Consider the following 24250-nt stretch of genomic DNA (forward strand, 5'->3'; position numbering starts at 1 on the left):
TTATATTCGTAGTCCTTGACTTACAATCGTTTGCTTTGTGACCAAAGTAACAATGGAAAAAAGTGACTTGTGATCGTTTTTCACGCGACTGCTGCAACATCCTCTTAGTCACATGATCAAAATTCAGATGCTTGGCAACTGGCATGTACTTATGGCAGTTGCAATGCCCCAGAGTCACATGATCCCCTTTTGCGACCTTCTGACAAGCGTGGTCAATGGGGAAGTCAGATTCACTTAACAACCGTGTTATTAACTTAATAACCTCAGCGATTCACTTGACAACTGTAAAAAGAAAGATCATAAAATGGGGCAAAACTCACTTAACCTTCTTGCTTAGCAGCAGAGGTTTTGGCAGAGGTGAAATCCAGCAGATTCTGAAGAGTTCTGGAGAAACAGTAGCGGAAATTTTAAGTAGTTCAGAGAACCAGCAAATGCTATTTCTGGCTGGCCCCAGAGTGGGGTGGGAATGGAGATTTTGCAATATCTTTCCCCCAGGAGTGGGGAGGGAATAGGAATTTTGCAGTATCCTTCCCCTGGAATGGGGTGGGAATGGGAATTTTGCAGTATCCTTCCCCTGGAGTGGGGAGGGAATGTAGAGTTTACAATATCCTTCCTCTGGAGTGGGAAGGGAAAGTAGATTTTACAGTATCCTTCCCCTGGAGTTGAGAGAGAATGGGAATTTTGCAGTATTCCTCCCCTGGAGTGGGGAGGGAATGGAGATTTTACAGTATCCTTCCCCTGGAGTTGGGAGAGAATGGGGATTTTGCAGTATCCTTCCCCTGGAGTGGGGTGGGAATGGGGATTTTACAGTATCCTTCCCCTGGAGTGGGGAGGGAATGTAGAGTTTACAGTATCCTTCCCCTGGAGTGGGGAGGGAATGTAGAGTTTACAATATCCTTCCCCTGGAGTGGGAAGGGAAAGTAGATTTTACAGTATCCTTCCCCTGGAGTGGGTAGGGAATGGGGATTTTGCAGTATTCTTCCCCTGGAGTGGGGTGGAAATGGGGATTTTGCAGTATCCTTCCCCTGGAGTGGGGAGGAAATGGGGATTTTACAGTATCCTTCCCCTGGAGTAGGGAGGGAATGGGGATTTTGCAGTATCCTTCTCCTACCACACCCACCAAGCCACACCCACAAAACTGGTAGTAAAAAAAAATGAATTTTACCACTGGGTTTTGGGCTCATTTTTGGTTATAAGTGGAGGACTACCTGTAAGAAGTTCCAAATCTAAATAATGATGTGGCATTTTGCACAAACGGTACAACAAAACTAGGTGACTAAAATAAGTTATTTTTGAGTCCTTTTCTGAAGAAAAACTCCTTAACTTTATTAGATATTTTGTTTATATCTGCCTTAGGTCTGTATGTTGCCAGACCATATTTTTGGGAGCTGTTGTTGCTTGAAGAATTAACCCCTGTTGCCTTTTCACTATGTTTTTTGTTTTACAAAAAAAACCTGTTCATAGTACAGTATTTCAGTTTCATTTGAAGTATTATTGGATTGATGTTTCAAACTAAAGAAAGGAAGAATTTGTCAGTAAATTAGTAGTATTAGTAATATATGTAGATATTTCACCCAATACTGATAAAAATTACAGACATTCATTGTATTTAAAAAAACAAAACAAATGCTGTCGGCACAAAGGGGATTGCAAATTAACTCTGAATTTCAATTGTGCTTGGTGATTCCAGAGTTGGATTCCCTGATTTGTAAGAGAGAATAAAAACAAATTTTTTTGATTAGGTATAAAAACCAGCCAATTTTTGTAGCTCCTATGAATAAATTAACCAACCTTATTTTCAGAAGTAGCGTAATTGTCTATCTTATTAATATGAGCAATGCTTGAGTGTTGTTTGGCACAGAAGCCAATTTGCCTATTGTTCAAAAGCAGCAATTATAAAAACCTAGGAAGGAAAGAAACGGCCTTTTCTGCAGTCAATATTCAGAGACGCTCTTGATAAACGGGGGAAAAAAACCCACTTCTGTAACCAGGCAGATGAACAATCAGCAAATTTCCTGCTCCCTGGCACCCATCATATTGTCTAACCTTGTGACAAATTATGTCCAGAAAGCAATCAAGGTCAATCAACATTAGAAAGTTAACGGGTTTGATCATAACTTACAAAGAGGATATTATTATTATTATTATTTCTTCTTCTTCTTCTTCTTCTTCTTCTTCTTCTTCTTCTTCTTCTTCTTCTTCTTCTCCTCCTCCTCCTCCTCCTCCTCCTCTTCCTCCTCCTCCTCCTCCTCCTCCTCCTCTTCATCATCATCATCTTCTATCTTCTATCTTCTAACTACTACTTCTATAAATATAAAAATGGCTGTATGTATATGTTCCAGTATAACTCTGGAACGCCTCAAGCAATTTCAACCAAATTTGGTACACAGATGACTTACTCTCTGGAAACAAATACTGGGGGAGGGGGGGGGATAAGACATCCCTAAAACTCCTCGGGGTGTGTGTTCTGTTAAGATGCAGCCTGTTGTGCCTTAAAAAGGCTTCTACTGTGCAGTGCAGTGGAGTTGCCATGGTAACGGCTTCACAGTACTCCCACAAGGGGGCTCCCTCTGGTAAGGGGGGAAAATCCAACATTAGAAATTACGTTTGGTCCAGACATTTTCACCTTATAAATAAATACCCGGGCAACGCCTGGTTATTGGCTAGTTTCTTTTAAAAATTAAAATAAATCAGGCCTAGGAGATTATCCATTGATGCCAACCTAACAATCTCCCTCATGAGATTGTTTTTCTTTAGTTTAATAGAAACTCTGTCTTGCCCCACTTTGGGGCCATCCATTAGCTGAGACAGATCTGAAGATGCCAAATTTTCCATGAGGTGCTGAGCTACCCCTAGTAAGGTTGTTGTTTCAAGAGTAGATGCTACAGATTCCCTCCAAAAATTTGGCATGCACAGTGCTGCCATTCAGCTATCTTCGGCCAGTTGGCAAGAGAAATATTTATGTAATAGAATCCTAATTTACCTTGCATCACATGCAAACAGCTGAGTGCCAGATTGGATATTCTGTCGGGAAGAGGGCGTTTTTCTCAAACAACTTAAGCTCTCCACCTCTTTGCTGAGCTCCAAATGGCACTAGGATCCTCGGTAGATTCAGCATGGAACGGCAGAGAGGAGGACAGAGAGAAAAATTACAAAACGGAAATTGCGTAGGGAACCAGAACACAGAAATGAGTTGCAAATATATATATTTGTCTCTAGTTGAAACAAGACCAATTTTCCTTTGCTGGTGTTTCAGTTGGATAGAGAATCTGCAGCTCTCTGAGCAGATGAATTACTTCTGAAATAATTCAGATGAGAGTTTTCTCAAATGAGGTTTTTAAATAGAATAGAGTAACAGAGTTGGAAGGGACCTTGGAGGTCTTCTAGTCCAACCTCCTGCTTAGGCAGGAAACACTACACCACTTCAGACAAATGTTCTTCTTAAAAGAGTCCAGTGTTGGAGCATTTACAACTTCTGGAGGCACATTTTTCCACTGATTAATTGTTCTGTAACTGTCAGGAAATTTATCCTTAGTTCTAAGTTGCTTCTCTCCTTGATTAGTTTCCACCCATTGCTTCTTGTCCTGCCTTCAGGTGCTTTGGAGAATAGCTTGAATCTCTTTTTTTTGTGGCAACCCCTGAGATATTGGAAGACTGTTATCATGTCTCCCCTAATCCTTCTTTTCATTAAACTAGACATACCCAGTTCCTGCAACCGTTCCTCATATGTTTTAGCCTCCAGTCCCCTAATCATCTTTCTTGCTCTTCTCTGCACTCTTTCTAAAGTCTCCACATCTTTTTTTACATCATGACAACAAAAACTGGATGCAATGGTCCAAGTGTGGCCTTACCAAGGCCTTATAAAGTGGTATTAACACTTCACCTGATCTTGATTCTATCCCTCTATTTATGCAGCCTAGAACTGTGTTGGCTTTTTTGGCAGCTGCTACACACGGCTGGCTCCTATTTAAATGGTTGTCCACTAGAACTCCCAAGATCCCTCTCCCAGTTACTACTATTGAGCAAGGTACCACAGAAAAGATTCCAGATGCCTGCATATGAAAGGATAAACGTGTTCATCTGGATGGCATTAATAAAGTCAGGTGTTGTGGAATGTTAGCTTTGGAATATTTCAAGACATGTTTGGCTTTTTAAAAACATTTTAAAATGAAATAATCAATGGAGGAAGCATGCATTTGTAAGGAATACTTCAATCTGACATCTTGTCTCATGATGCTTATATATCTTTCAGCACAAGCTTGTGCAGATGTTTTCAATCTAGCTAAAGAAGCCAGGAAACGAAATCTTGGTCCTCTTCACCCTTCCTTCAACGTGATGAAAATAATAAGAGACGGCCTCTGCAAAAATCTTCCCGAAAACAGTTACAAATTATTATCAGGGAAAGTTTCAATTTCACTAACAAGAGTGTCTGACGGGGAAAACGTATTAATATCCGATTTTAATTCCAAAGAAGAGGTTGTGCAGGTATGTTCTGTACTGTCACTACTTTTTTTTAACCACGTTATTACCACGCTTCTCTGAAAATAAGACTGGGTCTTATATTAATTTTTGCTCCAAAAAAATGCATTAGGGCTCATATTTCGGTTAGATCTTGTTTTTGGGGAAATATGGTACTAAATGTATCCATCTGGTTGACAATCTTAACGGGTTTATTTTGGGGTGTAGGACGTATAATACAAGCATCGTGAAAAATCATGCTAGGGGTTATTTTCCAGTTGGGTCTTATTTTGGGGGAAAACACAGTATTTACAAACACGGGGGAACTTGTCCCTAGGAGTTACCCATCTGATCGTTTGAAAGGTTTCCCTGAAGGAATTGGATTTGTGACCTGCATTATTATAAGATGTTTTTCCTTTGCAATTAGAAATAATTATAGCTAATCTTTATTTATTTATTTTTAAATCTTTCATAGGCCCTGCTTTGTAGCTCATTTGTGCCTATATATTGTGGTGTCATTCCACCTTCATTTAGAGGGGTGGTAAGTATTGTTTATTGGTTATAAATCTGCATGGGGTTTATTGAGATAAACTGAGCTGAATGTAATTTGATGGGACAGCAGTTTCACCTTCAGAGTTAAAATGTGGTAGCTTCAAGATTAGCTCACTTCCTTATGTCTAAACATTGTGAATCAAGTCAGCTTCACCAGCGGGGTGAAGGAAAATCATCTGGTGGAAATAACGGATATTATTTCCAGTTGTGGGAAGAAGTGTGAAAGAAAGCGTACCAATAAGAGAGCTCTGTGAAAATAATTTGACTTTTTAAAAATCTACATATTAAACGCCAGGATCATTTGATTTAAAACTAGATTTTGTTACATGATCAGCAGCACAGGTAGTCCTCGACTTACAACGGTTTGTTAGCGACTGTTCAAAGTTACAACGGCACTGAAAAAAGTGACACATGGCCTTTTTCACACTTACAACCGTTGCAGCATTCCTCCCGATGGTCATGGGATTTACATTCTTGACAACTGGTTCATACTTACGACCGTTGCAGTGTCCTGGAGTCTTGCGACCATCTTCTGCGAACTTCTGACAAGCAAAGTCAATGGGGAAGCCAGAGTCACTTCACAACCGTGTTACAAATTTAACAATTGCGCTGATTCACTTAACAGCTGTAGCAAAAAAAAGACGTAAAACGGGGCAGAATTCACTTTACAAATGTTTCACTTAGCAACATAAATGTTGGGCTCAATTGTGGTAGTATGTAGAGGACTACCTGTCCTCGACTTACTGTCTCAAAGGTATAATAGTGCTTTTTTTAAGTCCCTATCTTTTCCTCGGGATTTTTAGAGGGAGTTGGGATGATGCCTGTTCTTTAAAGAACAACAATGTACCATATTTTTTGGAGAATACGATGCACCGTTTTCCCTCAAAAAAGAGGCTGAAAATCTGGGTGTGTCTTATACACTGAATACAGCATTTTTTGTCTCCTGAAACCCCACCCCATCACCAAAATGTCCATGCATAGCCTTTAGGAGGCTTTCAGAGAGATCTTGGGCGCTGGGGAGGGCAGAAATGAGTGAAAAACAGGGAGTTTTTTGCTTAATTTTGCCCCCCCCCCCGGCCCCCAGGAACTCTCTGAAAGCCCCCTAAAGGCTATGCATGCACTTTTTTTGACAAAAAACGGGCCCGTTTTATCGAAAAATGGTCCATTTTTTGCTCGTTTTTTGGGGGGGGCACCCCCCAAGAGCACTCTACAAGCCTGCTAAAAGCTATTCATGCCCTTTTTTTTGGGGGGAAAGGGCCCATTTTCATGAATAATGGGTCATTTTTGGGAGGTCTGCAGAGTGCAAAAACTTTAAAATTTTCCTCTTTGAAATCTTGGTGCATCTTATACTCCCAAAAATACAGTATTTCAAAATGGGAAACCATACTGCCAAGCTTCATCAGTTATGGTCAGGGTGGGCAAAAATATTTGATTTTGTGGTCCCAAAGACAGTGGCAGTGGTTAGGGTGCAGTACTGCAGGCCACTTCAGCTGGCTGTTATCTGCAGTTCGGCGGTTCTAATCTCACCGGCTCAAGGTTGACTCAGCCTTCCATCCTTCCGAGGTGGGTGAAATGAGGACCCAGATTGTGGGGGCGATATGCTGACTCTGTAAACCGCTTAGAGAGGGCTGAAAGCCCTATGAAGCGGTATATAAGTCTAACTGCTATTGCTAACTGCTAAACCCCTCTTACAGTCTTCACTCTTCTTCCCCTGTTTCCCTGAAAATAAGGCCTCCCTGGATAATAAGCCCTCCCCCAAAATATTGCAACACAGCAGCATGAATGAGGTGACCACACTCGCCACCTCCTGCACCTCAAAAATAATAAGACCTCCCTGAAAATAAGGCCAAGCACTTATTTCGGTGTCAAAAGAAAATAAGACCCTGTCTTATTTTCGGGGAAATACAGTACTACCTAAGGCTTGTGTCATGTTACTTCTTGGGTGGAGGAGGTAAGACAATACGCAGGTATAGCACATTGATATGTGAGTCCGTTGTGTTTCCAGTTAGTGTGTACCTACTCCAAGATTCTAGAGTTAAGTGCTAGATGTGTGAAGAGATTTGCAGGGCACAAATACACTTGTTGTTCGGAAAAGCTACTGTTGAGAACTGGCCTGTATAACAGTAAAAAAATCCTCTTGAAGATTAATGCTAATGATTAATCCTCTTACCTTAAAGTCCTCCCTTGTGCAATGTATTTCAGGGTCAGGCATGGAAGTTAAATGCATGTTGGTTATAAAGGAACTATGGCAGTATTAATCATTACTTACCTAGTTGTTGTTTTAGTAATAAGTAATATTACTGCTTTAGTAATAAGAAGGATTCTTGAGCAGATAATAGTCAGATCAGCGGTCCCCATCCTTTGCGGCTTTGGGGCCCGGCTGGGTGGGGGTAGATGGAAACTGAGCCGCGCATGCAGCCCTAGTATGAGTGGCAGGTTGGCGTGCATGCACGCAGATCAACTTGCACAAGTAGAGTGCTGGTGCGCATGTGCACAAGTGCCCGCCGGCCCACCGTTCACGCAGGTTGTGTTCTGTGCACATGCACACATGCTCCTGCCAGCCAATCGCGTGGCCCTATTCCGAATAGGCCATGGTCCATAGTGGGTTACAGCCTGGGGGTTGAGGGTCCCTGAGCAAGATCAGTTTGTGTATGCCAGTTTTATTTTCATGTAATTTTTCTTACAAATACCTCAGTGTTATTTTATGATACAAATATATTTCTAGGGGGGGAAAGTAGGTTGTTTTTTAAGTGTATCCATTTGATAGATTTTCTTGGTTTACTTGACTGGACCATCATGTAAAAGAGTTTAGCAAAGTGATAAATATAACACATGCTTCTTGATTTTTCCAAACATACTTTTGTTTCTCTGCTATCATTGAGTAAAACCCCTGTATTGCTTCCAGTTCTAATTCTTATTACAAAAACACCATGATTTGTTTTTAGCTAAATGGGCAGCTGAATAAATAAGTAGCTGAATAAATAAGTAGCTGAATCAATCAATCAATCAGTAAATAAGTAAGTAAGTAAGTAAGTAAGTAAATATAATTAGGAGACCAACATTTTACTGCTATGAAGTGTGGGAGATGAATGCAGTAGGGCAGGGGTGTCAAACTCGCATCATCATGGCGGTGTCATGTGATATATCGCGACTTTTACTGCCTTCACTAAACCAAGCCTGGGCGTGGCCAGCGCATGACGCATCTGGCCTGCAGGCCGCGAGTTTGACAGCCCTACAGTAGAGGATTGAGGTCTGGCCAGAAATGGCTAAAATTAAATGGTTGAATCATTACAGATTGATCCTGATAAATGGTGAATTAAAATTTGACAATCAAATGATAGTCTTATTTAAATTCTAAATAGAACAAGGAATTTTTTTAAAAGTGATAACGTATGTAGCAATTCCTGTAAACGGTGATATGCGGTAGGTTATATCAGAACCAAGTGTTTATCAATTTTGGCAACTTTAAGACATGTGGACTTCAGCTGTCAGAGTTTGTTGCATAAATTCAAATCCAGAAGCACACAAAGATAACTGATGCAGCAGGATTCATTAACTTCTTTATATACATAAGAATAGATGAATAAATGTACAATACCAACTGGTGGTTCTTCCAAGTAAACACAAGGCAGGAGAGTTACAGGCAAACACAAGCAGTTAGTTTCATTTCAGCAGACAAGCCCAGGCAGGCTGCCAGTTTACTTCTCAGAGCAGCAGCCTGCTTAAGTTTCTGTTTCAATTCTCTGCACAGACTTAGATCTGTTTAAGCTGCCATTGGCTGACTTAATTGCTATGCCTATTCATTGGCTGACCTTGTTCCTATGTCTCTCCCAGTCATGAATATATTAACAAGTTCCCAGAATTCCCCACCCAGCATACTGACTAGTGAATTCTGAAGAGTTGAAATCTGCAACTCTTAAACTTGCCAAGGTTGAAAAAACACTGCCAGTATCTATCCTCCTACCTCATTAAATTTTCTCTTGTTGTTCAAAAAATGGGTTTGGTTTTAAATCCCCCCCACCCAAAAAAATTCTAGTAGCTTTCCCAATTTTGAGAAATTCTGTCACATTCCTATGAATCCCAATAATTAATTTCAAGCATTTAGTAATTGTTTTCTAACCTTTTAAGCTTACCTTGCATAAATCAAATACAATGAGTTTTTGCTTAATTAAGCAAGTACAGCCTTTTATGTTTCCCCTCTTCCTCTCTTCCTTAAAGCGCTACGTGGACGGTGGTTTAAGTGACAACTTACCTCGCTATAATTTGAAGAACACCATCACTGTTTCTCCTTTCTCTGGGGAAAGTGACATTTGTCCCAAGGGGAACTCTGCAAACTTCCACGAGATGCGTCTCACCAATACAAGCATTCAGTTTAGCTTAGGGAACATGTATCGTTTAACTCAAGCACTTTTTCCTCCAGAGCCCCAGGTATCGTATGTTCAACATTGCCTATTATGTGATCATTCTTTTCATTGATGCTGATAGTTATTTGTATGACTTTGAGAAAATGATGGACATATTTTCCAAGCAACACAAAAAACAAGAAGGTTATGGGACTTTGATTAACGTTCCTGTTCCGACACAGCTCCCCAAACACGACAATTCCTCTGTTGTTGAAGCAATGATTCCATTATTAGGAGTGCCAGCAGCCCCGGCAAAAAGTTTCTCTCTCAACACAGGCTAACAAGTCTGTCCAGCAGGGAGATGAATAGTTGTCTGCCACATATTCATCTCCGCCTCCTGCCGCTTATCCCCAGAGCTAGCACGGGGCCTCGCTAGCAGCGGTGGCTCTTCCTTCCCAAGGACCGGCTTATAGATTTCCTCACTGCTCTCCTCTCCTCTGCCTTCTGCACATCCACATGTCGGCCACAGGACCCAGCTGTTCCTCTTCTTCCTCATCAGCCGCCTCTAGATCTGGGAGCTGTTGACTCTCCATCTGGGGGCTGACGGACAGCTCAGGCTCTGTCTCTGTCTCTCTCTGTATCTGTGTCAGGCCTGCAGCCTATTCCTTTTAGGATCTTTTTTTTTCTTTTTCAGAAAGACCAAAAGCAAAAAAAAAATGTTCAGTTTCCAAATGGTTGTCAGGCCTGCAGCCATATTCTTTGCTGGCTCTTTGGCCTGCCACACACTCTCTTATTTTACTATGCTGTTTCATTAGTGGGGAATTGGGAGGGGGAATAGTAAGGCGTAGAATGTGTTGTTTTCAACATAAAAAATTCCTTTCTAGAAATCAGTGTCAGTGGAAATAACAGACAGGCACGGACTTCAACGGATAATTAGAACTGCAGAGAAAACAACTACTACCAACCTACCTTCCATTGAGGACCTGTATACTGCAGGAGTTAAAAAGAGGGCTGTGAAAATATCTACAGACCCCTCACATCCTGGACATAAATTGTTTCAACTCCTACCCTCAGAACGCCGCTATAGGGCACTGCACATCAGAACAACTACACACAAGGACAGTTTTTCCCTGAATGCCATCACTCTGCTAAGCAACTAATTCCCACAACACTGTCCAATTATTGGTTCCACCACAAATGCGCGCACAACAAAAGCGCGCCTGACTAAACCACGGTGTCTAAAGCGCGGTGACAAAACCGCGTGACGAATGAGCGACTAATTAGCCCTAAAGCCCGCCGACAAAAGCGCGCTGACAGAAGCGCGCTGTAACGTAACCCTAAACCTAACCCTAAACCTAACCCTAAACCTAACCCTAAACCTAACTGTAAATCTTACCTTAAATTAAATCGCGCTTCTGTCGGCGCGCTGTTGTCGGCACGCTTTTGACATCGCGGTTTTAGCGCCACGGTGTTGTCGGCGCGCTTATGACGTTCGCGCTTTTGTCGGGTCACGCAATTATTTACTAAGTCTGTATTACTATCATTCTTCTCAACTTTTCTAGTGCCTATCTCTTCCCATTTATGACTATAACCATGTTGCTTGTGTCTTTACAATTTATATTGTTTTATTTGTTTCCTAGTATGATTTGCTTGCTTATTAGTAACCTATGACTATTACTAAGTGTTGTATCTTATGATTCTTGATGAATGTATTCTGTGTTATTTTTCTTTATGTACACTGAGAGCCTATGCACCACAGACAAATTCCTTGTGTGTCCAATCACACTTGGCCAATAAAGAATTCTATTCCGTTCTAAATTAGTTCTCCATGTTCTCCACGAATGTAAGGGGCATGGAGTACTGGTATGTAAAATGTTCTTTCCCCAAGTTTTAAAACTTATTTAACTGGTTTTCTGTGAATTTCTTTTTCAGTTGCTAGCTGAACTCTGCGAACAAGGATATTCAGATGCTCTTAGATTTTTGAAAAAAAATGGTAGGTTACTGTTTTCAAATTTATTTACTTCACGTAGCAGAAAGGAGTGTCCAGAATGCTTTATTATGCTCAGATTGATTGTAGGCGGAAAAAACACGTATTTTTAGTTTTTTATTTGTTTATTTTTAATAAATATATCAAATCAATGTGTGAACATTGTGGCACCTGGATATCATACATTCTAATACAAATAAAACTAGTAAAGTTAATAATTATTACATTCATTCAACTTATGTATTTCTAATAATACTACACATTTATAATAGGTTGTAATCTATCATTGTTCAATTATTCCATGTTTTCTCTTGTCATTACTTTCATTTTATCATATAAAAGTATATACACTAGTTTTCCCACCTTTTCTTCTATCTATCACTTATATTCATGTCACCCTTTATTAAAATGCTTTTTCTTTCTATCCTATCTAACTTCTAATCATGTCACTTACCTAAAAAAAAATAGAAGAAGAGGGAGAGAGAGAAGGAAAAGCAAACCAGAACAACAAAAAACGGGAGATCATCCATCCATCGTCTCTTGCCCGCTTCGATACTTTGATTGCAGTGCTTTAAGAAACACATATTTCTGATGTTTTCTTTCTGGAATGGGCAAAAAAACATTTCCCCCCCTTCTGCTAGGGTAGGTCATTGTCTTGTCTCTTGAAATTTGAGTGTTATCTTTGGATCCTTATTTTTCGACAGTCCTGCCCTTCCTGCTATTGGCTTAGCAGGATGGGGGATGGGAGTGGTGATATGTGGGAATACAATTCATGGAGATTGTGAGATTATTTATTGGAACTTCTGAAGTGTTTGACCATCATAGTAAATGCCAAGAAATACCACAAAATGTCCCTAGGTCAGTCTCTCTCTCACCTCCCACCACAAGAATCTTAAAAGTCAGATGGAACTTTTCTTGGGTCTGTCTATCTTGGGCTCCCCTCTTTCAAGATGTACCGTATTTTTCAGAGTATAAGATGCACCGGAGTATAAGACACACCAAGGTTTTGAAGGGGCAAATTAAAAAAAACCTTTTCGCAAAAACAGGCCCGTTCCCCCCCCCCCAAAAGGCATGAACAGTCTTTGGGGGCTTGCAGAGTGTTCCTGGGGGGTGGGGGGAACTAGCAAAAAACGGCCCAGAGTGCTTCCTGGGGGGAACTAGCAAAAAACGGCCCTGTTTTTTTAAACTGGGCCCTTTTTTCTTAAAAAAAGAGGCATGGACAGCTCCTGGGGGCTGGGTGTGTGTGTGTAAAATTGAGTTAAAAATGGATCATTTTTCACTCATTTCTGTCCTCCCCAGTCCCCAAGAGCTCTCTGAAAGCTTCCTAGAGGCTATCCATGCCCTGCACAGCCATTTTGGTGAAGGGGTGGGGTTTTTAGGAGGCAAAAAATGCTGTACTCAGTGCATAAGATGCACCCAGATTTTCACCCTCTTTTTTGAGGGAAAAAGGTGCATCTTATAGTCCAAAAAATACGGTACTTTGGGCCTCCATATCTTACCTATACGGAAAGGGCCGGTTTTAGCCCTCCGGAGCCTTCATGGGCCTTCCAGAGGCTTTTCTGAAGGCTCTGGAGGGCAAAAAATGACCCAACAAGCAAAGCAGAAGTCACTTTTGGTTTGTCCATAGGGCTGTTTTTTGTCCTCCGTTTTTTTACGCTCTGGAGGCTTCAGGGAAGCTCCTGAAGCCTCTGGACGGCTTCCGGGAGGGGGAGGCTATTTTCCCCTTCCCCAGCCTCCTATAAAGCCTCTGGAGCCTGGGGTGGGTGATAAAAGCAATAAAAAAATGGGGGGGGGAGCGCTGGTTATGTGCGCTGGGATCGCGCATTGCATTATGGGTGTAGCATGCCCACGCACGACCCCCCCCTGCACTCCCCCTGCTTTTGCAGGCGAGCCAAAAAAGGTTCGGCATCACTGTTATAGGTCATTGCACACCAGAACAACTAGACACAAGGACAGTTTTTCCCCGAATACCATCACTCTGCTAAACAACTAATTCCCACAGCACTGTCAAACTATCTAGTAATGCTGTATTACTTTATTCTCCTCATCTTTCCTATTACCTATCTCTTTATCTTCCGACTATAATTTTGTTGCTTGTAACTTATGATTTATATTGTTTACTTAATATTGTAGTATAATTTGTGCTGATTTGCTAGCTTATTTAGTATCCTATGACTATCGCTACGTGTTGTATCTTATAATTTACGATGAATGTATTTTTACGATGACTACGATCATGATTTATCACTTGTTGCTTGTATGTACACCGAGAGCTTATGCTCTGGAGGCAAATTCCTTGTGTGTCCAATCACACTTAAGGCAATAAAGAATTCTATCTATCTGATTCTGCTGACTGCCAGCAATTCCATCCTCACGGTCTCAAGTTTGAGTCAGCCTTCCATCCTCCCAGTAAAATGAGGACCCAAATTGTTGGGAGTAATAGGCTGATTCTGTAAACCACTTAGAGAAGGGGTGTCAAACTCAATTTCATTGCGGGCCGCATCAGGGTTGTGTTTGACCTTGGGGGACGGGTGGGCGTGGCCACAGTGGGCATGGCGAGCTTGACATCACTCGTGTTGGGGACACCTGTGGTGGCCAAAGCACTCTGCTAGCAAAAATAGGCTCTCATGCTCCGTTTTTGCTGGCAGACATATCATAGGCTCTTCCTTCTGTCAGCGTTCCAAGTATCATGTAGAATTAAATCAGAGACCAAGGCAAAACTATTCTTAAAGTTCCAATTTAATAAAGCAGACATCTTAGGCACATCTGTGTTAATCCCAATACTGGAAATGACATCAGAATTCCACCCAGTTAAAAGTTCATGAACTTGTCCCCACACCCATGATCCATCACATGGTCCAATCTTCTTCTTCCATTCTGGCATCCACACCCAGCTGATTCTGGTCAGGTGTACTGGTGCGGAGACAAAGGATGACCTTGACTTCTAGTAAAGAATGAAAACAATACATTCCACAATCTCACTCCTGTCTACTCCCCCCTCCCATCAACTATACTAATGAAACAGCGTATTGAAATAAGAGAAAGTGTGGCAGGCCAAATTTCTAAAAGGAATATAATTGCAGGCCTGACACCTTCGCTGTTCCAGGGCAGCCTGCGGGCCAGATCTAATCACCCTGCGAGCTAGATCCGGTCTACGGGCCTTGAGTTTGATATCCCTGACTTAGAACTGTAAAGTATCATAAAGCAATATATAAGTCTAAGTGCTATTGCTGTTGCTGTCTGAAATGCTAAAGGCAGAGGTCAATGGAGGGGAGGTCCCTGGGCAGTTCTCGGCCCTATAGGTTGGCTTTCCTCCTCTCCCTGGCCATCTTGTGGACAGAGCAAGAAGTGGTCAGTGGTTGCAGCAGTCATCAGGTGGCCCAAGAGGAGCCGCACTCTGGAGACAACAGGGGCTCATTCAGAAAACACTCTGAGTAGAGGGAATTACCGTATTTTTCAGACCATAAGACGCACCAGAGTATAAGACGCACCAAGATTTTGAAGAGGTAAATTAAAAAAAAAATTTTGTACTCTGCAGGCCTCCCAAACCCTCTGCACGCCTTGTTTTTTTGTGAGAAACGGCGCATGCATATGCTTTGGGAGACTTGTAGAGTGCTCCTGGAGGCTGGGGAGGGGGGCAGGAACGGGCAAAGAAACAACCCATTTTTCACTCGTTTTTGCACTCCCCAGCCCCCAGAGTACTTTGTAAGCGTCTCAAAGCCTCTGAACGTCCATTTTTGCAAAGGGGGCGGGGTTTTGGGTGGCCAAAAATGCTGTATTCAGTGTATAAGACGCACCCAGATTTTCACCCTCTTTTTTGGGGGGAAGAGGTGCGTCTTATACTCTGAAAAATACGGTAATAACACCACGAAAGTAGTCCTTGATTTACCATCATTTGTTTAGCAGCCATTTCCAATTGAACAAAATGACATGACTATTCCTCACATTTACAACTGATGCAGTATTCCCCACTGCTGGGTGACCAAATTTCTGTTGCTTGGCAACTGGCGTGTAATTATGTTGTTTGCATTATGCTGGGATCATTTGCAACCTTCCCAGCTAGCTTCCGTCAAGCAAAGTCGAGGGTGTGTGTGTGTGAAAACTGTCTTCGCTGAGCGACGGTGATTCGCTTAACAATCATAGCAAAAATGGTTGCAAAATTGTTTCCTTAATGGTGGCTTTACTTAGCAATACCAGTTGTGCTTCTGACTGCAGTTGTAAGTCGAAGATTACCTGTACAGGTAGTCCTCGACTTACAAAAGTTCATTTAGTGACCGTTCAAAGTTAGAAATGGCACTGAAAAAGTGACTTATGGCCATTTTTCACACTTACAACCATTGCAGGATGGTTGGCAACTGATTCATATTTATGACGATTGCAGCGTCCTGAGGTCATGTGGTCTGCTTTTGCGACCTTCTGACAAGCAAAATCAATGAGGAATCCAGATTCACTTAACAGCCACATTACTCACTTAACAAATGCAATGAATCATTTAACAACTGTGGCAAGAAAAATCGTTAAATGGGACAAACTCACTTCACAAATGTTTCACTTAGCAACATAAATTTTGCACTCCAACGGGTCGTAACTGGAGGGCTACCTGTATTCAGTTTGACAGATTTGCCATTGAACGTACGCTGTTGGAAATACCGTATTTTTTGGAATATAAGATGCACCGGAGTATAAGATGCACCAAGATTTTGAAGAGGCAAATTAAAAAAAAGTTTTTGCACTGCAGATCTCCCAAAAGTGACCCATTTTTCATGAAAAAGGGCCTGTTTTTTGTCAAAAAAGGGGCAGGCATAGCCTTTGGGAGGCTTATAGAGTACTCCTGGGAGCCTTGGGGGTATGCAAAAACGAGCAAAAAACAGCCCATTTTTTTGCTTATTTTTGCCCTCCCCAGCAGCACTCTGGAAGCCACCTAAAGGCTATGCATGGCCATTTTTGCAAATGGGGCAGGGTTTCGGGAGGCAGATTTTCACCCTCTTTTTTGTGGGGAAAAAGGTGTGTCTTATACTCCAAAAAATACAGTAGCTTTGCAATTTTCTTCCTGTGATACTTTAATCCAGTGAATGTTGGCACCTTAAGCAACTCAAGCCTTACCAAAAAGGTATTGCTATGGAAATGCTATAAACAAATAAATATAAATGTTTGCTAATTCATTGCCATTTGCAGGAATGCCAGGAATGTCTCAGCTTTAAAAGTCGGAAGAAGCTGGTGGACGTTACAACCCAATTGCAAATGGGCATAACATTCTTAGTCCAAGATTTGAAAATTAAGATTAGGAAATCTTTGTGAGTTTTTAAAAAATGCCTACATTTTATCTAGCTTGCTTTGCATACTGTCACTTTTAGCAGAAGCATTTTTTTCTTTAATCTATTTATTAAGGTTTCCTGCAAGAATCAGTGTCTGTGGACTTAGCCTTAACCAAGCAGGAACATCTGGAATATGGTCAAATCTCAGGCTACAGCGATAAAAAAAATACAGCACATAGAGACAAAAAAGAGATGCAAGACGAAAAATTATTTATTGATCAGCTGAAGGCAACATCTTGGTCATTGGATAGGACTATTTTTGAGAAGCTGCCTCCTAGACTACGTAAAGGTAAAATTCTAAATTAATTAATTATTGCAAAAAATCTATGTATAATTCTTTAGCACCAATACGCAGAGACCAAACAGAATGTGCTGCTTTTTAATTATTATTATTTTTTTCCAATTTGTACTGAAGCATTTTGATTTACTATCTAAACAAGACTGGAGAGATTTGGCAATTAACCTTTAGCTGGCCAAAAGTATAAGAAGGCCATTAAAGGGGCTACTTTGAAGGTTTCATGAATTAATTTACTTGAAAAGTTTTGTTACAGAATTTACATTGGTGGATGTCATTCATTTTGCACTGATGAAATTTGCTTGCTGAGTGTTCCAGAAAAGGGGTGCATAATCAAACATATATAAAGAAATAATCAAATAAACTAGATTAACTATCCCCCTTTATACTGTCTGTGATACATTTGTCATCTACTGTGTTTCCCTGAAAATAAGACAGGGTCTTATTTTCTTTTGACACCTGAAATAAGCACTTGGCCTTATTTTTTGAGGGGGGGTCTTGTTATTTTTGAGGTGCAGGAGCAGGGGTGGGTTTCAACCTGTTCGTGGCGGTCCCCACAAACCGGTTGGTCGGCGAACCCGGAAGTAAGTAACTTCCGGGAACGGCGAAGGGCCTGCCTGCCCGCGCTCCTTACCAGTCTTTGAAGGCTTCTGCACTTCCACGCAGGCGCATGGCACATACAGCGCCTGTGCGGGTCTCCGTGAGCAGCTGGAGCACCGCGCAAGCGCTAAGACGCATGCATGAACTGCGCGCGTGCACGAGGACACCGCCGGCCCCTTCCAACCGAACTGGTTGGAACGGGATTAGCCACCCCTGTGCAGGAGGCAGCGAGCGTGGTTAGCTCATGGCTGCTGCTGTGTTGCAATATTTGGGGGGAGGGCTTATTTTAGTGCATGCATAGGACAAGTTTGATTTTAAGTTAATTTGGGTGGTACTATTAGATGATTTAGCTGTGCAGAGTGTTTGTCAAGCCTCTTGACAGCCCAAATTGGCTTCCTTTTCTAAATTAAAACAGTTTTTTTTTAAAAAATGTGTCAAAGAATGATTTTTCTATGAATCCATTTTAGTTAGAGATTAAACAAGCCAAGCTAATCCAATGTCTTCATAATGCTATAATGATCCAGAGTCTCCTGACTCAGGAAATTTGTGGTTATTGATCCCCAGTAAAAGAGGACTAAAATGAATGAAAAGTTATATAAAGCAAAATGTAATTTGATGATAACCTGATTATGAGCCACGGTGGCGCAGTGGTTAGAGTGCAGTACTGCAGGCTACTTCTGCTGCCTGACGGCTGCCTGCAATTTGGCAGTTCAAATCTCACCACACTCAAGGTTGACTCAGCCATCCATCCTTCCGAGGTGGGTCAAATGAGGACCCAAATTATTGGGGGGAAGGGGGGCAATATGCTGACTCTGTAAACCGCTTAGGGATGGCTGTGAAGCACTATGAAGTGGTATATAAATCTAAGCGCTATTACTATTAGAATGCTAGAAGGCCCTACTCAGTCATTTCTGATGGGAAAAAAATTGATTATGTCCTAGCCATATTTGTTCTTGCTTGATCATCCATGAATGAATTCAGATTCAATTTTACAGCATTACAAGAAGCTTGTAAAGAAAAAAGGGGAGTCTACACTCAACTTTCAAAATGTCTTCCCATGCGACTCATGTCCTACATGATGCTACCATACACTTTGCCGGTTGAGTCTGCCTTCTGTGTGGTTGTAAGGTGAGTGTATCTGATCTAATTTCCAAATGTTCAAAGGTATTGAGGACTTTTTTTCATAAAGTTTACATCTGGGTTATTTTTCCCAAAACTCTTCCTTATTCCTTCCGAGGCCATTTTTCTTACAGATGCCCAAATACCTTGCAGGCTAAACCTGCATGTATTTAGTTATCTATTTGCTAGATTTATATCCCACCTTTATTTTATGCAACTGCAGGCAGTGTATATAATGGTCTGTCTTCCTATTTTTCCCCATAACAACAACCCTGTGGGGTGGAGGAGGCTGATAAACCTGGTTTCTTGCCTAGGTTTGAAGATGAGAACGCGTCTCCATATTTCCAATCCAGCATCTTACAAACTGGTTCTCTATATGTTGCAAATAAATGGTGTCCTTTAGTCTAGTCCAGGGGTGTCAAACTCGTGACGATACGTCGTCACGTGACGTATTGTGAATTTTCCCCCTTCACTAAACTGGGCGTGGGCATGGCCAGTGCGTGATGCATCTGGCCCGCGGGCCACGAGTTTGACACCCCTGAGCTAGAGGAAAGTTGCTCATAGCTGGTATGTAGTGTAAACCTACCGTATTTTTCAGAGTATAAGATGCACTGGAGTACAAGACGCACTGGAGTATAAGATGCACTGGAGTATAAGATGCACCAAGGTTTTGAAGAGGCAAATTTAAAACATTTTTTTTTACACTCTGCAAACCTTCCAAAAACGGCGCGTTTTTTTGCAAAAACGCGCCCTTTTTTCCCCAAAAGAAGGGGATGAATAGCCTTTAGGTGGCTTGTAGAATGCTCCTGGTGGGTGGGGGTGGGGCAAAAACGAGCAAGAAATAGCCCTTTTTTGCCAAAAAAGGGGCATAGACAGCCTTTAGAAGACTTATAAAGTGCTGCTGGGGGTGGGGGGCAAAACTGAGCAAAAAACAGCCTATCTTTTGCTTCTTTCTGCCCTTTGAGGCCCCCAGCAGCACTCTGGAAGCCTCCTAAAGGCTATGCATGGCCATTTTTGCAAAGAGGGTGGAGTTTCGGGATGCAAAAAATGCTGTATTCAGTGTATAAGATGCACCCAGATTTTCAGCCTCTTTTTTGAGGGAAAAAGGTGTGTCTTATAATCTAAAAAATACGGTACTTAGGAGTAAGCCCATTGAGCTCATAGGTCTTAACAATAAGAAAACTTGCCATCTTGTGAGTTCATGGCTGAGATTAGATTGGGCTGTTTGGTTTGTATTACTCTCTCTCTTAACTTCTGTTTATACTTTTAAAATGTATTATATGTATACAGTTTATACTTAACAGGAAAGTCACAAATATATTCATTTTGTGTTCAGCTTCATAAACAAACATATGTGTATACTTTTAAAAAAACCAAAACTTAATATATATTATAAGCAATAGTATTATTGGACTATACGTGATGATAGATTAAAATGTGTAGAGTGATAAAGCTATAGAGCATTATGGAAATAATGGATATAACTATGTCGTACAATATCATGTATTTAAAAAGAGATTATACTATATGATTAAGTGAATAATGGTTACAATTATGATGTAGAACACCATGTGTATATTTAAAAAGGACTTGATACAACCAGTGTACCACTGTTGCAAAATTGAAATTGTGATGTACAGGAAAATGTACAGGAAAAACATTTATTAAAAAAAATCCCAAATCTATGTTTTAGTTGCAGCTTTAATATCTATTTAAGTCCATTATTTGCACATGGCACGAATTTGCCTTTGAAAATGCCCTTTTGTTATTTTTATTTTTAAAATAGAGTTAAATACTTTTAAATTATTTTATTTTTAATACAGATTTTTTTTTTAAATACTTCTTTCCTTATAAAAAAAATAAACTGATACCAGGAAAGGAGATGTTAGGTGAACATTTTAAAAACAAGACCCCATCCTGAAAAAAAGTTTGTTTTGAAGGACCGCCTCCTTTCTCTTGATTGCAGATTGGTCCAGTGGTTTCCTGACATCCCCGAGGATGTGCGATGGATGCACGGGCAACTTTCCCAAATGATGGGTTCAGTCTATGGCCGAACAATGAAAGGGCTCCTGAAGACTCCAAGGTATGTTTAGCCACTTCTTTGGCCAAGCACAGGAAACACATATTTTGGAGAGCGTAATGGAGTTGGACAATCTCTGGAAAATTTATATGTCGATATCATTTTCTCCACCTGAAATGAAGGGGGGGTGGAGGCAGGAATTACTGCATTTTGAGTAATTCCTCAGTGATGTACTACAGCCTCTCTTCCACTTTGCTGTGCTGTTTTGTCCGTTCTAAATGGCTACAGATTCTCTATTTAAAGAAAATGTAATATTTAAAGAATGCAAGAAAGAGTGCAGAGAAAAACAATAGATCAGGGGTCGTCAACCTTAAACACTCAAAGAGCCACGAAGGTCCTAACCGGAAGTCCCCCATTCAATTCTGGAGCCAACCAGTCCGGTTCCTCCACCATAGAGTCTCCTCCTAACTCGGCATCCTTTTTTCTCTGCTGACCAGAAGTCTGGTTCCGCCACCATAGAGTTTCTTCCTAGCGCGGTGTTCTTTTTCCTCTGCTGACCAGAAGTCCAGTTCCCCCACCATAGAGTCTCCTCCTAGCATGGTGTTCTTTTTCTCCTGCTGCCCAGAAGTCCAGTTCCCCCATCATAGAGTTTCCTCCTAGCATGGCATCCTTTTTCCTCTACCTGTCCTAACTGAAAGCCCTATCAATTGTGGAGCTGACCAGCGACAGGGAGCCACAGCAGAGAGATGAAAGAGCCACATGCGGCTCCAGAGTTGCCAACCCCTGCAATAGATGATTAGGGGACTGGAGGCTAAAACATATGAAGAATGGAGGAAGAAATTGTGTATGTCTAGTGTAATAAAAAGAAAGACGGGGGTATACTATTGAGCAATATCTGAAAGGCTAACACAGTGAAGAGGTTGGCTTATTTTCCAGAGTTCCAGAGGGCAGAAAAAGAAATCATGGGTGGAAGCATATAAAAGAGAGAACTAAGGAGAAACTGTCTGACAGAACAATTAATCAGTGGGATGGGTTTCCTTCAAAGATTATGGGTGCTCCATCACTGGACATTTCCAAGAAGAGTCTGGACAGTCATTTGTCTTGAATGGCATAGGGCAGTGATGGCGAACCTTTTTGGCACTGAGTGCCAAAAAGGGAGAGCGTGCGCATGCACTTGTCTGGGCCGTAATCCAGAAGAGGAGCTGCTCAGAGAAAACGAACTTGCAGTTTCCCCCACATGCATGCACACTGGACAGCTAGTCTTCCAGTTACTGGCACACATGCGCGCCCAACCATCAACTGGCCTTCCTGTATGCGGCAGTGACGGAAAGCCAGAAGACCAAATCTTCCAGTTCCCGGCCCTGCTGCATGCATGCAGGCCAGCTGATCGTCGTGTGCGCATGCGCACCAGAAACCCAGAAGAGGAATGGGTGACGCCACATGTGCCAAGCAACATGGCTACCTGTGGCATGTGTGCCATAGGTTTGCCATCACGGGCATAGGGTCTCCTGCTTTAGCAGAGTGTTGGACTAGAAGGCCCCCAATTCTGTTATTCTATTACCGTATTTTTTGGAGTATAAGATGCACCTTTTTCCCTCAAAAAAGAGGCTGAAAATCTGAGTGCGTCTTATACACTGAATACAGCATTTTTTGCCTCCTGAAGCCCTGCCCTCTTCACCAAAATGCCGTGCATAGCTTTTAGGAGGCTTTCAGAGAGCTGCTGGGGGCTGGGGAGGGCAGAAATGAGCAAAAAACGGCCTGTTTTTTGCCCTCTCCCGGCCCCCAGCAGCACTCTATAAGCTTCCTAAAGGCTATCCATGCCCTTTTTAAACAAAAAAGGGCCCATTTTTGCCAAAAATGGGCCTTTTTTGCTCATTTTTGCCCCACCCCCTAGGAGCACTCTACAAGCCTCCTAAGGGCTATTCATGCCCGTTTTGGGGAGGTTTGCAGAGTGCAAAACCTTTTTTTAAAAAAAAATCTTCTTCAAAACCTTGCTGCATCTTATACTCCGGTGTGTCTTATATGCATTTCTCCCAGAAAAAAATAATTCCAAGACTTACTAATGATTATTTCTTCTTGTCCTTGCAGCAAATTAAGCGGAATCTTGCTTAGAAAATGCCAGACGGCCCCGGGGAAGCCTTGCCTTCATCTGCCCTACCCATCTCCTAAAGTGTGTCACTCTTTTCCCAGTCTTGAAGAATGGCTCTGGAGTCTCCCCTATTGCGAATACTTGACGAAGGAGAAGGGTGCAATTAGTAATTCCGACAGCTCTAGTTCCGTCGCTTCCTTTTTCATGGACACTGAAACATCCGGAACGTCTACGGATATTGATTCCTCCTCGGAGAAAAGTTTTTATTCTGTCTCTGAAGATTAGGTTGGGGCACGATATTAGGCAGGGAAATTTAAACCTTTGAGGTATGTGTTCTTCTAGCACTTGACCAAACAATCTTTTAGGATACTGCTTCTCGATCTGAGCAACTTTGAGGTGCTAAGGTGCTAAGTAGAAGTGGGCTTCAACTCAGCACACTATCACACCCGAATTCTGAGAGTTGAAGCCCACCCATTTTAATGTTGCTGAGGTTGGGAAACTCAACTTTAGGAAGTCTTTGTTTACAACTGAGGCATCGTTTCTGACTTCAGTTTAGGCTCCTTGTCTTGTTTCTTGAGAGTGGACAAACGGTCGAGAAAGCCAAGTGCCGTGGAATATTTTTGTACCCAAACAGCAACAACAACATTCAGCAGGAAGACAATCTACATCTCCTCTGTTGATGTTTTTTTGGCTGGGATAAGCATTTGTAGCACAATGTTAACTACCTTTTATTTTTTTGGTTTTAAAAAATAACAGGTTTTACATCAAGATCTGTAGCTCTTGTGTGACTTTTAAAAAGTCCCTCCCCCCCTCCCGCACTTGTGTGGAATTACACGTCTCCTACTTAAAGAGATAGAGAATGCAGGAACTTTGAGGAGTTCCTTTTTTAAAACTTGACATCTCTGGCAGAGAGGTCTCGTTCAAAATTATTAAACAGGAAAATCTATTTTTCATTAAAAATGTACTGTTTTTATATTGTTAATATTATAGGGGATGTTGGAAAGTTTCTGGATGTCCCAATTTCTTCTCTTTTTATTGGACTTTTTCTGAAATTAATCTCCGGGAACACTAGTTGCGCTGAAATGAATCGCTTTTTAAAAAAAATTTATGAACCTTGGTGGCGCAGTGGTTAGGGTGCAGTACTGTAGGCTACTTCTACTGCCTGCATTTGGCAGTTCGAATCTCACTAGGCTCAAGGTTGACTCAGCCTTCCATCCTTCCGAGGTGGGTAAAATGAGGACCCAAATTGTTGGGGGCAATAGGCTGACTCTGTAAACTGCTAAGAGAGAGCTGGAAAACACTGGAAAGCAGTATATATAAGTGCTATTGCTAATTTGAAACTCCTTGACTGCCACAAAGAAAGCAAAATATTTTCTAATTTTTTGGGTGCTCTCTAAAGTCTCATAAAAACACACATACACTTTTACTGCCAGAGAGGCTTCCATCTGCTATTTTTTTTTCCTTTGGAGTTC

At 41.6% G+C, this 24250-nt stretch overlaps 1 protein-coding gene across 2 annotated transcripts in view; it reads left to right on the forward strand.

Moving 5' to 3' along the window:
• The window catches only part of LOC116511852 (patatin-like phospholipase domain-containing protein 2), a 46418-nt gene extending 22487 nt beyond the window's left edge, over positions 1-23931 (forward strand). For both annotated transcript variants that reach the window (XM_032222098.1, XM_032222099.1), the window contains exons 2-9: positions 4253-4485; positions 4934-4999; positions 9229-9438; positions 11286-11346; positions 16729-16944; positions 18546-18678; positions 20636-20752; positions 22778-23931. In XM_032222098.1, the coding sequence (XP_032077989.1) occupies positions 4253-4485; positions 4934-4999; positions 9229-9438; positions 11286-11346; positions 16729-16944; positions 18546-18678; positions 20636-20752; positions 22778-23063 (1322 nt within the window). In that variant the 3' untranslated portion in view covers positions 23064-23931. The remainder of the gene's footprint in view (positions 1-4252; positions 4486-4933; positions 5000-9228; positions 9439-11285; positions 11347-16728; positions 16945-18545; positions 18679-20635; positions 20753-22777) is intronic.
• Positions 23932-24250: the final 319 nt, after the last annotated feature.

This window comes from Thamnophis elegans, chromosome 7 (assembly GCF_009769535.1).
Source record: "Thamnophis elegans isolate rThaEle1 chromosome 7, rThaEle1.pri, whole genome shotgun sequence".
In the NCBI taxonomy this organism is placed as follows: domain Eukaryota; kingdom Metazoa; phylum Chordata; class Lepidosauria; order Squamata; family Colubridae; genus Thamnophis; species Thamnophis elegans.